Raw genomic sequence first — 14977 nt, 5'->3', positions numbered from 1 at the left:
GTTTTTACATTACAATCTATTCCCAACTGTATTGTTTATAGCGTAATCTTTAGGCCTAGGTAATGTTTTCAATTTTATTACTGGTAATAAAGAATGTTTTTTTTAAATTAAATTAAATTAAATTAAATTAAATTGGGCTATATCATGTTTGATTAGTATTAAACTTGAAGGGTATTTTATTAGTGGTATGACGTAGGAGAGAACGGTGAGAGAATAGTTTACAGTGTTGCCAGTTTTACACGTATATTTATTTCCCTGTAAATAAAAAGTTTACAAATGGTTTTTTTTCCTTTGGCTCATAGAAATCCCGGATGAATCCTTTTAAAGGTCTACAGAATCGTTTAAAAAATTAAGGTCGAATTTCAGGTAGCTCCTCCCCTTCCGTCATGTGACTCGGTCTTCGCAAAACACGTGATTCTGGGGCCCTACACTCAAAATTTAAATAATTATGTTGCTATTTAAAAGAGGGGTTGCCTTAAGAGCCATACCTCTGATAGCAGATCCCGCCAATCATATCCTGCAGGGTTGCCACACATCAGGGAATTTAAAAATGGGCCTAAAAGTTCAGGGAATTTAAGATTTTGTTAAACGTCAAGGAAAAGTCAGGGAATTCAATTTTATCTTGACACTTTTTTAAGGTAATTCTACTCTAGATCTATGATAAATTCTATGATTATCATGTATATCCTTGAAAGTTTGGCTAATTTTTTCAACATTGCAATAACCTTTTTACTATAAGTCCATTTAAATTTATTAACTTAAAGGTAATTAAAAAGTCAGGGAAAACAGGGAATTTGAATCTATATCAAAAGTCAAAATTTAGGCCAGAGATTCCAACAGTAGACCGGTTTCGCCCTTTTGGGGCTCATCAGTACTGTGTAGGAACTCTGGCTTTACTCGGAAATCTGCCGAATATCAGTTAAACTAATAAACATTCAGAGTGCCCAATTTGAGTCTGAAAATTTTGTGGCAACCCTGTCCTGGGATTTTTATAATTTTAGTAAAATTCAATAGCTGGTAAAGGGAGTATTAACTAATTCGAAAAATTATCTGCAAATACGCAATACGACTTGTTTTATAACGTAACTAGCGCCAATCACCCCATCTTCGTTTACACCTGGTGGAAGATTATGAAATTCATTTTTCCGCCAGCAATATGGATGTTCATACTCCCTTTAAAGGCAGTGGGAACTAAGTAGAAAAATCGTCTGCTAGCATGCGCTACGATTGTCTTTTAACGTAACTAGCGCCCTAACTTCGGTCAACCCGGGTGGCAGAAATGCGAAATTCGTTGAGTATGAAAATTTATACTCGCTTTAAAGACGAACACGAGACAGACCGGAAGTTCGTCACAGTTCATCACTTTTTCTACAACCCCTCTTACCATAATTCGCAAAACGTCAATATTGTACCCAGATCTATTTAAATCCCAAAAATAACTCGTAATAACACCCAAAGGAGATCCAAAAACCTGCTTGAACGGAAACTAGACATTGAAAAAAAACCGCTTTTACAACATCCATTTTCTGGAAAAAACATTTAATCGATTTTTTACGATTTGTGGTAAAAATGTATTCGAGAATCGAGTAACAAACAAAAAAAGCCTGGGAGAATAATAAATTTTGACCTTCTTCCGAAAATATTCTCCCCTGATTGAAGTGGGAACTTCGGAAGAACTAGCGTCCAAGCCGGTTTCGAGAATTTAGGCACCCCCTGGCGGAGTTTTGTTAAAGAAGATCCACCAGTTCGTGGCCTACGTTATTTTGGCGACAGGTTTGCGAGAAGGAGGCCCTCTACCGGCGGGCCAGCCGCGATATCAATATTTCAAGATCACTAAAATGAGAAATCTCCGCGAAATCATGATTTATTACCTTCAGAAATCTAGCCCGAGGCTTTTCAATATTAAAATATTTTATCGGACGAAGGCGATCGATGCACCACCGTGCGGATGATAAAAAAAATCCAATATTAACTAAAATCCATTTTTGTTCGAAAATCCGTTCCACTTTTGACATTTTTCGAAATATTACAAAGTATATTTCACTGGACAGACTCGGTTATATTAGACTTCAGCCTTGGAATCATTGGTTACATAAATAAAACCTGTAGCTACAGGTTTTTCCTCAAGTTATAAAAATATTTTTTATTTATTTTCGCGCGATCCTTATCCGTAGACGTAAATAATCACTTTTTTTTCGTATCCCGTTCATAATATTTTTTTATATCCAACCGCCCTTAGTAAGGTTTTTACGTCGTCTGATTTTTTTTCTCGGAATTATTGCGTTATCGCTTGGATGATTTTCGCCGGAGAAAAAAATGCGTTTTCACTTTCATTTTTGGTTTGGGCGGCGAATATTAGGCTTAGCGTTTTGCGAATTTCTTTTAAGAAATATTTTCGTGTCTTATCAGCTTTTGATCTCTTTAACAGCTTCCATTGATGGAAATTATACGGTTGAATTTAGAATTTACGAAACGGGCTTCAATTTTTATCTAGTATCGCCATCTATGAAAGCGGTACGGTGTAATTTTGGATGCCGCCGTTCATTTATTTACCACCGGGCTTAATTCGAATCGAATGGCGCCATCTTTTTATTTTTTTTTGTTTGTAACGAGACCAAAAATAAAAATGGGACGTCCAAAATAATAATAGTGAAATAAAATTCGACAGAATGGCAACCCTGTTACAGACTATCGAAAGCTCCTCCACCGACTATGGATCACGGGCTAATTAACTTTGTCTAATTAATTGGTCTATGGTTCCGCTTTTTTTACGTCAATTATAAATCCTGGTTAATTGATTACGACGGAACAGATGGCAGTGCTGTCAATATAAATGACAAATCGTTTGCTTCAATTTATCTCTACAAGACTACCAAAGATTATACAATTTATCAAGGACGAATACTACATTGCACCTATTTTGAAAAATTACGCCCTCGCAGAAATGCGTATTTCACTACCAAGGGCGAACGCGGGTGACCTATTTCCTTTTATTTTAATAAATCAGAAAAACGACGCGTAAAATCTCTTTTGGGTGCTTTTTGACAAGCCAAGGCTTAACAAATTAGTGGGGCAGTAACGCGTATATCAAAATGTGAAAGTATTGGGTAAAGTTACTGTAACCAGTTAAACTTCATACCCGTACTGAAAAGGTAGTAGATTGATAGCATTTTTTTCTGGTTTCTTTGGAAATATGAACACGATTTAACCATTTAGCAAAAGAAGACGTGCTTCTACTTAATAACATTTTTCTCTCGGTTTTCTCCACCCACTTCACTGGATCTCTAGTAGCGTAATTTTGGCGTCCTCCCCTTTTTGGCGGGGAAACTTGAACCGAAGAGTATTCCTATATACTCTTTGCTTGAACTTTGGAGGAATAGATCCCTCAGGAATAGCAAATGGCTGGGTAGGTCTGTTTTCATTAGTGACCCTGGGAGTCGGGGTTATTTTCGCCTCGCGCCATCTTTATGCGATTAAGTCAACTAAGGCCAAATAGGAACATAGTTGTCTAAGCCGCATAAAGATGGCGCGAGACAAAAATAACCCTGACTCCGAGGGCGGGGCTTTAGCAGCTCTTCCACCATTAATGAAACCGAACCACCACCTTTTCGCTACTCCTGCAGTCTTTGGTACTCCAAGCTTGAACTAGAGCTGTTCTTTCATTTTTATAGTTCAGGGCTGCTAGTCTGCTACCAGTATTCAATCTTAAATTAGACATTTTTCGCGAAAATGTTTAGCTAGTTATGGTAATTTTTTGTCGCTCTGGTGGGCGAATAGAACAAAGAATTAGCGCAGCAACACACTGTCGTATCTGTACAATTCGAATCAATATATTTCATTGTCTTTATTTGCTTCTCTTGTTAAGGCAATAAAATTCAATAAGAAAGACCTAGTTTTTTTCCCTCTGAGCTAATCGAACGACTTATTAACCTTGTTTTAGAACAATGAAAGGAATGAAAATCGTGTTTTTAAAAGCGGGTCTCGATTGTCTATGCGTTATTTATTGAGCTAATGATAGACTTCTTTAATGTATGGCTCATTTTGAACGATTAATTTCTATTGTTTGTGAATTAGAAAGCATTGTGTTTAAAGGTTGACTAACGGTATTTTATTAGCCGCTAGTGTTATTTATTACTTAATTATTTGGTCGAAAAGCGTTAATTTTGTAATGCAATTTGCGACATTTCGAAAATGGTTTCTTAGCGAACCAGTCGCCATCTAGGTGTTCTTTTGTTAATTATTTATATTTCAGCGTATTTGTCGTCTGCACAAGTTTCGTCAACATTCGCTTCCCGTTTCTTGTGTTGTGTTTTTGTCGATGCTCACCTAAAATGGAGGTTTTGAACGATAATTCCGCGATGCTGAGTAATTATGAAGTTTTAAGCGTGTTACGAGAGCTTCAAGCTGAAAATAAAGGCCACAAAGTTCAAAAACATCAGCAGAATCTTGCGACTCTATCCTATGAGACTATAAAGTATTTGGAAAAGAGACCTTGCGCTCAACAAACTCCGGAAAATATCGAGGAATTTATGGTTCAAATACAGCCTTTCAATCTGACAAAAGCCGAAAAACTTCAGCTTTTAAATCAAAGACCAACAACTTTGGTGGAAATTCAGCTTATCATTGAAGAGTGTGAGGAACGGTTGACTGAAGAAAATGTGCAAGAAGTATTAGATATTGTTGCAAGTAGTTTGCCAGCCGATCCAGAACCTGATGAACAAGACGTTGAAATGGATTAAATTATTGTTTTGTAATTTTTGTTAATATTTTTAAAATAAAAACTTGGTTGACTTGTTTGGTGAAGTTCATTTATGGAGAAGCTGTCGCCATCTATCGCGAGTTTCTTGCACTTCTGTAGTCTGCTTTAATTCTGACGTTCTGGAAGTATTCATGTTGAACCATAGATTTTAATAATTAAAAAATCAATTAATAGCGAGAATTGACGAAAGAAAACAAATTTAAACATGGAAGAAAGTACAGAAGATGATGTTAGAGCTCTTTTTGAGAGCTTACAAGGTGATGTTTCTCAAGATCAGTGGGAAATGTACAAAGAACTGAAAAGAGTGGTAAGCCTTTGTTTACTTTTCGGCGTTAAATTTGAATTAAAATAATTTTAAACTAACGTTACTGTTGTATTATAGGGAGAAGGTTTAATTTGTAGTGATGACAGTGACTTATCTCAATCAGAAGATGAAGACGCTGCATCCATTATTGACCAAGCATCTACGTCGAAGGAAGCCGAAATTTCTAAAGTATGACTTTTTGTATTTGGGTTGAAATAGGTAATTCTATAAATTTGTGTACAGGCTGTGAATAAGATGGAAATTGCGGAAGATAGTAGCCCTTCTTCCGATGACGAAGCAAAGAAACCAACAACTACGTGGGAAGAAAACCTAACAGTGAAATATTTAGATGGTAAGTTATTATTTAATATTTCTATCAATAAAGGTATAATTAAGAAGTTTATTTTAGGTGAAATTACATTTGATGAGTTTGCAAATATAATGGAGAAGCATAACGTAGATGATGATAAAGAAATTGCCGATATTGGACAGTCTTCTGATGCAGGAGATTTAACAGATGCATCCAGTGAGTTTATATTTAAATTTTAAAATAATTCCTAATTTATTTTAACATGGTTTTCGTACAGAAAAAGACGTTTCTGATAAAGAAACTACAGCTGGTGATAAATTTGAGGAAGAGTTTCAGACATACAAGAAAAAAGTAAGTTTAATATTTGTTTTTGTTTTCAAAAAGACACTACAAATGGTAAAAATGAATGCAGAAAAAGATGAAGCGTAGAGGACAGCTTCCGAAAGATCTCCAAGGCTTGATGGGTGAAGCAAATTTGTGTTTTGTTCGGGGTGAAAGGGAAGACGCTGTTAAGATGTGCATGGAAGTCATTAGATTAGCTCCAAGAGCTGCTGAACCATTTCAAACACTTGGCATGATTTATGAAGAAATGGGCGATATGGAGAAGGCTTTTCAGGTATATTGTTTTTTTTATCAACACTTTATTACCGAATAATGAGTCGAAGTGTTATTATTATTATTTGGGTTTCGAGTTTGTTTCAGAGTCCTGGAAAAATAGGCTCATTATTGTCTCAAGTCCTTGAAAATAGGACTCACTCCAGTCCTTGTGTCCTAAATTTATCCCTAAGCTGTTTATATAAAAAAAAATTATAATTATTTAAAAAAAATTATAATTAATAGTTTAAAATATTATTATATTAAATTTAATTGCAACTTTAAAATAATCAGTTTAACTCCACCAAGGAAACCATTATCCTTAGTTCTAGTATAATTCGAATAATTTCTAAGCCTTAGTGAAGGACTTGGGTACTCCTTTATGTCCTAGAAATATTGGTACTCGAGTATTCGTTAATTCTAGTCTATTCGAGTAATTTCTAAGCCTTGGTGAAGGACTTGGGTACTTCTTTAAGTCCTAGAAATATTGGTACTCGAGTATTCGTTAATTCTAGTCTAGTTCGAGTAATTTCTAAGCCTTGGTGAAGGACTTGGGTACTCGTTTAAGTCCTAGAAATAGCGGTACTTGAGTATTCCTTAATTCGAGTAATTTCTAAGCCTTGTTGGAGGACTTAGGTACTCGTTGGAGTCCTGGAGTATTCGCACTCTTCTAGCTATTATAACAATATACAATGCAATAATAACTTTTTTTTTTAACAATTTTTAGTTTTCTTTGATTGGAGCCTATCTAAATCCTAGTGATGTTGAAGAATGGGTCAAATTAGCACAAATGTGTGTTGAACGAGAAAGTGTTAAGATGGCAACCACTTGCTATACAAATGGTAAAACAACATTCAAATTATTTGCTAATATTATGAAACTAATGTTTTGAATCATTTCTTAAGCCATAAAACACGACAACAAAAATATAAACTTGTTATGGGAGCGTTGCACACTTTATGAACAACTTGGGGAGAAGAAAAGTGCTTTGAGAGGTTACGAAACTATTCTGAATCATTTGGAAGCTGATCAGGGTGAAACTTGCATGCAATTTTGCCGTGAAATTGCAAAAATTCATAATGAAAACGGAGATTTGGCATCTGCTATTAAAGTAATGGAGAAAACTGGAATCAAATGCTCAGAGTTCTTCACTTCAGAAGGTGGGAGTCACATGTTCATCTGCATTTTTAATTCATAGTTGACAGTCAAAACAAAATTTCAGATGTCAATATTCTGGTTGAGCTGCAAATTACCCAAAAAATGTTCCTACAAGGCCTACAATGCATAGTACGTCATTGTGGTGTCACATTTGAAAAGCTTACTAGAGAAATTACAGAAGAGAGCCTAAGCAATGCAACAAAGTAAGTCTCGTTTTAACCATTTACATCTATATGTCAAAAGTTTATTTCAAACGCAGTCTATTAAGCTCGAACTTAGTTCAAGGCGGGCATAAAATTGAACTTTTGAAATTCCCGCCTTTCTTAGAGCTTAGCTTTTTTTTGTTCATGTCATAGTTGCGCCATCTATACGCCAACATTTCCCCGCCATTTCTGAAATATTTCCAAGCACATGCCTGAGAGAAAAAGGCAAGCCAGTCTTAAATAATAATAATAATGGAAATATAGTAAAAAGAAGGTTAAAGTAACATTAAAAATAAATTAATAAGTCAACCATATGTAGAAACACTCGAGGCTCTTGTATTCTCATTTCAAATTTCATTCAAAAGTCACGTATCTCAGCTTGCTTGACTTTTTCACACCGATGGGGATATTATCATTAATTAATTTTTCTTTAATAGCTGTTTGATACCCGAAGCTCTTCCGATAGACATTCAAGCTAAACTGGCCGTATGCCTCATCAACCTCAAACAATTCCATTTAGTTGTTGTATGTTTATTCAATTTTGAAATGAAAGTCCACGAATTTTTGATAATTATTATTCTTCGTAGAATGTATCAAATCCAATCTTCCTCGAGGACCCTGAGACGATGGGAGATTTGTTCTTAGACATTGCCGAAGCCTATATGGCTGTTGAAAATTTTATGGAAGCCTTGACAATTTTTGAAATTCTAGTAATTTCCAATAATTACAACTTAGCCGCTGTTTGGCTACGACACAGTGAATGCCTCAACTCTCTGGGTCGCCTTGAAGAGGCGACTATGAGTTATCACAAAGTCATAGAAATGGCACCGTTACATTTCGAAGCAAGAGCTGTTTTAGCGGGAATTTTATTGAAGCTCAACAAGACGCAAGAAGCGATTGAAGTCTTAAATCAAGGTGGGTTGGTTTATATTTTCTTTAGGCCAGTGCGAGCCTTGGTTTTTGGGTTTCAAGCCGAGCTTCGAGTATTAAAAATTTCACTTTTTTGAGTATCGAGCAGAGCTTTAAAATTTTATCAAGCTTTTGAGCTTAAAAAGTGGTTTCGAGTACTCCAATAATTAGGCTTAGCTTAAAAAGAGTGTTTCTAGCACTCAAGTAATTAGGCTTAGCTTAAAAAGTGGTTTAGAGTACTCGAATAATTAGGCTTAGCTTAAAAAGAGTGTTTCTAGTACTCGAATAATTAGGCTTAGCTTAAAAAGAGTTTCTAGTACTCGAATAATTAGGCTTAGCTTAAAAAGAGTGTTTCTAGTACTCGAATAATTAGGCTTAGCTTAAAAATAGTGTTTCTAGTACTCGAATAATTAGGCTTAGCTTAAAAAGAGTGTTTCTAGTACTCGAATAATCAGGCTTAGCTTAAAAATAGTGTTTCTAGTACTCGAATAATTAGGCTTAGCTTAAAAATAGTGTTTCTAGTACTCGAATAATTAGGCTTCGCTTAAAAATAGTGTTTCTAGTACTCGAATAATTAGGCTTAGCTTAAAAATAGTGTTTCTAGTACTGGAATAATTAGGCTTAGCTCTATCACTAGGTTCTACTATTTCTTTATTAGAATAATATTTACTGCCAGACCGTTTTTACGTTTATTTGAAGCCATATTTGTGAAGTCTAAATTAATAACTGGCCATACAAGGATTACAACCAGAAAATAGTGGACTGATGAACCGCCAAACGACTGACAATAAACAGCTAGGGCACCCGACGTTATGTAACTTATGGTTTTGGTTTCGTTTTATACATTAAAATAAGTGACCAATCAGAAATAACTAGGACTTGTACCTCATCCAATAATAGATCTTAAGGTGGGACCAAAGGAAATTTGTTTAGTAGCTTTTCCCGCCATTTTTAAAAGCTCGCGAGTAGTGCCTTGGTAAGAATACTCGAAAGTTCTGAGGCTCGAACAATTTTCAGCTTTTCAACTAAGGTTTTTCGAGCTTCGAGCGAATGAAATCTAGTACTCGCACATGCCTAATTTTCTTTCTTCATTTTTGACGTAATATTATGCCATTTTTTGTTCGTTAGATTACGTTGAGGGTCAATCCGAGGGACTGGTTATCGTAAGCAAATTGTGGTTGTATATTGTGGATTTGCGTTTAACTATTTTGGCTATTTAAGGATGCCAAAATACTTTTGAAGCAGTGTAATTTGTTGTATGAAAATGAGAAGTGGACTGAATTTGTTCCTCGAGCAAAACTTATGTTGACATGCCATTGTTACCCTGTTACAGTACCTATGGAATTCACAAGTGACTATTTTAACCATTTTTAATCATTAGTTCTATTTTAATTAAAAGTTAAATTTATATAGTGTTTAGCCAAATATTAACCAAATTATCAATTTCGGTCAGAAAGTCACTCTCCACCCGTAACTAATGAAACTTTTAACCTCTCGATGTAAATTTTAACTAGAAGTGGGGACCGAGGGGTAAGACACTTAGGATTTTTGTGTACACCGGGAGTTCGAACTCTGCAGAGTTCTCGAGAGTTCGGAAGAGTTCTCGAGAGTTCTTGGGAGTTCAAGGTTGAGTTCCAGAGAGTTCATTGGTGAGTTTGAGGGAGTTCTCGAGAGTTCTTGGGAGTTCAAGGTTGAGTTCCAGAGAGTTCATTGGTGAGTTCGGAAGAGTTCTCGAGAGTTTGAGGGAGTTCGTGAGAGTTTGAGGGAGTTCGTGAGAGTTCAGGGGAGTTCATAAGAGTTCCAATAGCAAATGTACACCTGAGTTCTTGAGTGTCTTACCCCTCGGTGGGGACATACAATCGGATCGCGTGTAAATTACCGATATTTTGATTTTATCGGTTAATCGTATCGCGTGTAAATTACCAATATGATTTTATCGGTTAATCGTATTGCGTGTAAATTACCAATATGATTTTATCGGTTAATCGTATTGCGTGTAAATTACCAATATGATTTTATTGGTTAATCGTATCGCGTGTAAATTACCAATATGATTTTATTGGTTAATCGTATCGCGTGTAAATTACCAATATGATTTTATCGGTTAATCGTATCGTGTGTAAATTACCAATATGATTTTATCGGTTAATCGTATCGCGTGTAAATTACCAATATGATTTTATCGGTTAATCGTATTGCGTGTAAATTACCAATATAATTTTATCGGTTAATCGTATCGCGTGTAAATTACCAATATGATTTTATCGGTTAATCGTATTGCGTGTAAATTACCAATATAATTTTATCGGTTAATCGTATTGCGTGTAAATTACCAATATAATTTTATCGGTTAATCGTATCGTGTGTAAATTACCAATATGATTTTATCGATTAATCGTATTGCGTGTAAATTATCGATATTGTGATTTTTATCAATTAATCGTACCGCGTGTAAATTACCGATATAATTTATCGGTTAATCGTATCGTGGGTAAATTACCGATATGATTTTATTGATTAATCGGATCGCGTCAAAAGACAATTTGTGTGTTTACCGATTAATCGAACCCGTCTAAATTACCGGTTTAAATTACCGGTCTTGTTGGTTTACCTATTAGGCCTAATAGGATCGCGTTTAAATTACTGATATTGTTATTTTAACGATTAATAGAGAGACCTTTTGTGTTCGGGTAGTTTGTTATCAATAACGGAATCGGCGTCGTTACGGACAGTTAATTTTAACTTTTTTTTTAGTTTGTTTGAACAATTTTACCTGTAAAAGGCGCCATGAAGCATTCAAAGATATTGCTGATTCTATAGATCGCTCTAGTAAGTAGTTAATTATGATTAAATAAATGCACATTTCATTTCATTGATATCAAAAATATTTAATTTAATCAGAAGGACATCCTGAATTTACAAACAAAGATATCGATTACGAAGAATTATGGGAATTTTATCAAAAAGTAAATTAAATTAATATAATATAATATAATATAATATAAATAAATTAAATTTAAGTTAATTTAATATAATATAATATAATTTAAATAAATTAAATTTAAATTAATTTAATATAATATAATATAAATAAATAAATTAAATATAAATTAATTTAATATAAATTAACTTAATATAAATTAATTTAATATAAATTAACTTAATATAAATTAATTAATTAATTAATTTAATATTAATTAATTAATTTAATATTAATTAATTAATTTAATATTAATTAATTAATTTAATAGTAATTAATTAATTAATTTAATATTAATTAATTAATTTAATAGTAATTAATTAATTAATTTAATAGTAATTAATTAATTAATTTAATATAAATTAAAAAAATAATTTAATATAATTGAAAATTCAATTATAATTAAGACTTGGAAGAAACTTTACGAATTACAAGCTTATGAAGATCTGGTGGTTATCTCAATACGACAGATGACCAATAAACTTTTCTACCAATGCCAGTCTTTAGTGAAGGTAATCTAAATGTGATTATTTTTAATTACTTATTAGCTAATCATTTATTCGTTACCTAGAATATTGAATTTATGGCATTTTTGGCTTGTTACTACGCCAAACACGCTGATAGAGCTTATACTCTAATTAAGAATTTTGCAGTTAAGGTATGTTGTATGTAATGTTATTAATTTATTCTAGTGTTTGGCCCAAACCAATATGACATCAGTAGCGGTTAACAATATGGCGATTTTACCGATTAATCGGTTCGCATCTAAAATATAGATATTTACTGATAAATCGGTTCGTGGCTAAATTACCGATTAATCGTTTCGTGGTTATAATATCAATTTAACCGACTAATCGTTTCGTGGATAATTTACCGATTAATTGGTTCGTGGTTAAAAACTTGAATATCAATTTAGCCGATTAATCGTTTCGTGGTTATAATATCAATTTAACCGATTAATCGTTTCGTGGTTATAATATCAATTTAACCGATTAATCGTTTCGTGGTTATAATATCAATTTAACCGATTAATCGTTTCGTGGTTATAATATCAATTTAACCGAATAATCGTTTCGTGGCTAATTTACCGATTAATTGGTTCGTGGTTATAATATCAATTTAACCGATTAATCGTTTCGTGGATAATTTACCGATTAATTGGTTCGTGGTTAAAATATCAATTTAACAGATTAATCGGTTCGTGGTTATAATATCAATTTAGCTGATTAATCGTTTCGTGGCTAATTTACCGAGTAATCGGTTCGTGGTTAATATAAAATTTCGATTTTACTGGTTAATTTACTCACGTCTAGATTACCGACTTTACTGATTAATCGATTTGCAATTAATACAGATTTCCGATTTTTAAAACTGATTTTCACGGTACCAGGTGAAACTCAAAATCAGTATCGGGAAATTTGATAAATCGGTATCGGTATTTGTCATATTTAAAAAAAATCGTTAACTATTCTGATTTTTCAAATCGGTACTCCAAAAAAAATAAGACTTTCGGTACTGATATGTCATATCGGTAATAAAATCGGACTTTCGGTACCGATTTGTCATATCGGTAATAAAATCGGACTTTCGGTACCGATTTGTCATATCGGTAATAAAATCTGACTTTCGGTACCGATTTGTCATATCGGTAATGAAATCGGACTTTCGGTACCGATTTGTCATATCGGTAATAAAATCGGACTTTCGGTACCGATTTGTCATATCGGTAATGAAATCGGACTTTCGGTACCGATTTGTCATATCGGTAAAAAAATCGGACTTTCGGTAACGATTTGTCGTATCGGTAATGAAATCGGACTTCCGGTACCGATTTGTCATATCGGTAATAAAATCGGACTTTCGGTACCGATTTGTCATATCGGTAATGAAATCGGACTTTCGGTAACGATTTGTCGTATCGGTAATGAAATCGGACTTCCGGTACCGATTTGTCATATCGGTAATGAAATCGGACTTTCGGTACCGATTTGTCATATCGGTAATGAAATCGGACTTTCGGTACCGATTTGTCATATCGGTAATAAAATCGGACTTTCGGTACCGATTTGTCATATCGGTAATAAAATCGGACTTTCGGTACCGATTTGTCATATCGGTAATAAAATCGGACTTTCGGTACCGATTTGTCATATCGGTAATGAAATCGGACTTTCGGTACCGATTTGTCATATCGGTAATAAAATCGGACTTTCGGTACCGATTTGTCATATCGGTAATAAAATCGGACTTTCGGTACCGATTTGTCATATCGGTAATAAAATCGGACTTTCGGTACCGATTTGTCATATCGGTAATGAAATCGGACTTTCGGTACCGATTTGTCATATCGGTAATAAAATCGGACTTTCGGTACCGATTTGTCATATCGGTAATGAAATCGGACTTTCGGTACCGATTTGTCATATCGGTAATGAAATCGGACTTTCGGTACCGATTTTTCATCGGTACCTTAATTTATTAGTTACTTCATCGGAAATTGATATTTGTTTAGGATATCAAACAAAATCGTATTTGGAACATATTTTCTCAAATTGTAACATTAAACCAAGATGTTCGTCATACTCGATTTTGCCTAAGATTAATTTTAAAGGTAAGTGAAATTTTTCTTTAATAAGTTTTTTTTATTAATTTAAATAGTTTTTGTTGTTAGAACCAAGATCATAAGGCTTTAAGTCTTTTGAATGGACATTCCGCAATGATTGTTGGAAGTTACAAACATGCTTTGGGAGAATATATGCATTTATTCAACGAGTACTCGGATGACCCATTACTGACTTTCTGTATCGGAATAACGTTCGTTCATTTGGCCATTCAAAAATTTACTACTAAGAAAAGTGTACTCTTTGGACAGGTAAATATGTATTTATTTATTTAATTTTTTTATTAATTTATAACAACAATCAGTAATTCTAATTTATTTGTTAAAAAATGTATACGTTTTGCATAGTTATTCTAAATTATTTGTTAAAAATAGATTAGTTAGGGACTATTTCTTCACGCGCCGTAATAAAATTTTGTGTGTCTACGGGGAATAGTCCGTCCACTTTACTGTGCTCCGCCAATTTCTTCCCATGCATGCGCCTTTAGTTTCTGCCCATAGAAAATATAAAAGAGGAATAGCAACTAAGTCGATTTATTTTCTTATAGTACTTTAGGCTTTTTAACTTTCGGAAATGTTATTGAAATTAATCACAAGTAGCCCTCACAAGGCCTATCTTTAGAACCTAAAGATACTTTTGAAGTCTTGTCAAATTTAGAGTGGCTATTTCCTTTCCTACAGGGTTGCCACGGTACCTGGAAAAGTCGGGGAATTTGAATATGGGTCTAAAAATCAGGGAAAAGTCGGGGAATTTGAATATGGGTCTAAAAATCAGGGAAAAGTCGGGGAATTTGAATATGGGTCTAAAAATCAGGGAAAAGTCGGGGAATTTGAATATGGGTCTAAAAATCAGGGAAAAGTCGGGGAATTTGAATATGGGTCTAAAAATCAGTGAAAAGTCGGGGAATTTGAATATGGGTCTAAAAATCAGGGAAAAGTCGGGGAATTTGAATATGGGTCTAAAAATCAGGGAAAAGTCGGGGAATTTGAATATGGGTCTAAAAATCAGGGAAAAGTCGGGGAATTTGAATATGGGTCTAAAAATCAGGGAAAAGTCGGGGAATTTGAATATGGGTCTAAAAATTAGGGAAAAGTCGGGGAATTTGAATATGGGTCTAAAAATCAGGGAAAAGTCGGGGA

The 14977-nt window shown here is 34.0% G+C and overlaps 2 protein-coding genes across 3 annotated transcripts in view; both read left to right on the top strand.

Moving 5' to 3' along the window:
• The window catches only part of LOC149962146 (general transcription factor 3C polypeptide 3), a 54387-nt gene that overhangs the window by 37220 nt on the left and 2190 nt on the right, over positions 1 to 14977 (top strand). The window contains exons 2-20 of one of the 2 annotated variants that reach the window (XM_090178835.1): positions 4934 to 5066; positions 5142 to 5252; positions 5307 to 5415; positions 5473 to 5589; positions 5651 to 5724; positions 5786 to 5989; positions 6695 to 6809; positions 6873 to 7127; positions 7190 to 7328; positions 7766 to 7853; positions 7916 to 8243; positions 9366 to 9400; positions 9459 to 9588; positions 10992 to 11066; positions 11139 to 11203; positions 11625 to 11729; positions 11789 to 11875; positions 13730 to 13828; positions 13889 to 14089. In XM_090178835.1, coding sequence (XP_090034961.1) covers positions 4965 to 5066; positions 5142 to 5252; positions 5307 to 5415; positions 5473 to 5589; positions 5651 to 5724; positions 5786 to 5989; positions 6695 to 6809; positions 6873 to 7127; positions 7190 to 7328; positions 7766 to 7853; positions 7916 to 8243; positions 9366 to 9400; positions 9459 to 9588; positions 10992 to 11066; positions 11139 to 11203; positions 11625 to 11729; positions 11789 to 11875; positions 13730 to 13828; positions 13889 to 14089 — 2439 coding nt within the window. In that variant the 5' untranslated portion in view covers positions 4934 to 4964. Of the gene's footprint in view, positions 1 to 4893; positions 5067 to 5141; positions 5253 to 5306; positions 5416 to 5472; positions 5590 to 5650; positions 5725 to 5785; positions 5990 to 6694; positions 6810 to 6872; positions 7128 to 7189; positions 7329 to 7765; positions 7854 to 7915; positions 8244 to 9365; positions 9401 to 9458; positions 9589 to 10991; positions 11067 to 11138; positions 11204 to 11624; positions 11730 to 11788; positions 11876 to 13729; positions 13829 to 13888; positions 14090 to 14977 lie in introns of those variants that run through there. The other variant, XM_090178830.1, reaches the window with a different exon arrangement.
• On the top strand, positions 4206 to 4795 carry Polr3I (RNA polymerase III subunit I). Its single transcript, XM_090164514.1, has one exon. It carries the CDS (start codon positions 4332 to 4334, stop codon positions 4737 to 4739), a length of 408 nt encoding a protein of 135 aa, XP_090020640.1. The 5' UTR covers positions 4206 to 4331; the 3' UTR covers positions 4740 to 4795.

This window comes from Leiobunum rupestre, chromosome 1, assembly GCF_980474605.1.
Source record: "Leiobunum rupestre chromosome 1, qqLeiRupe1.1.hap1, whole genome shotgun sequence".
Classification (NCBI taxonomy): domain Eukaryota; kingdom Metazoa; phylum Arthropoda; class Arachnida; order Opiliones; family Sclerosomatidae; genus Leiobunum; species Leiobunum rupestre.
This window is presented reverse-complemented; position numbering and strand designations above follow the sequence as displayed.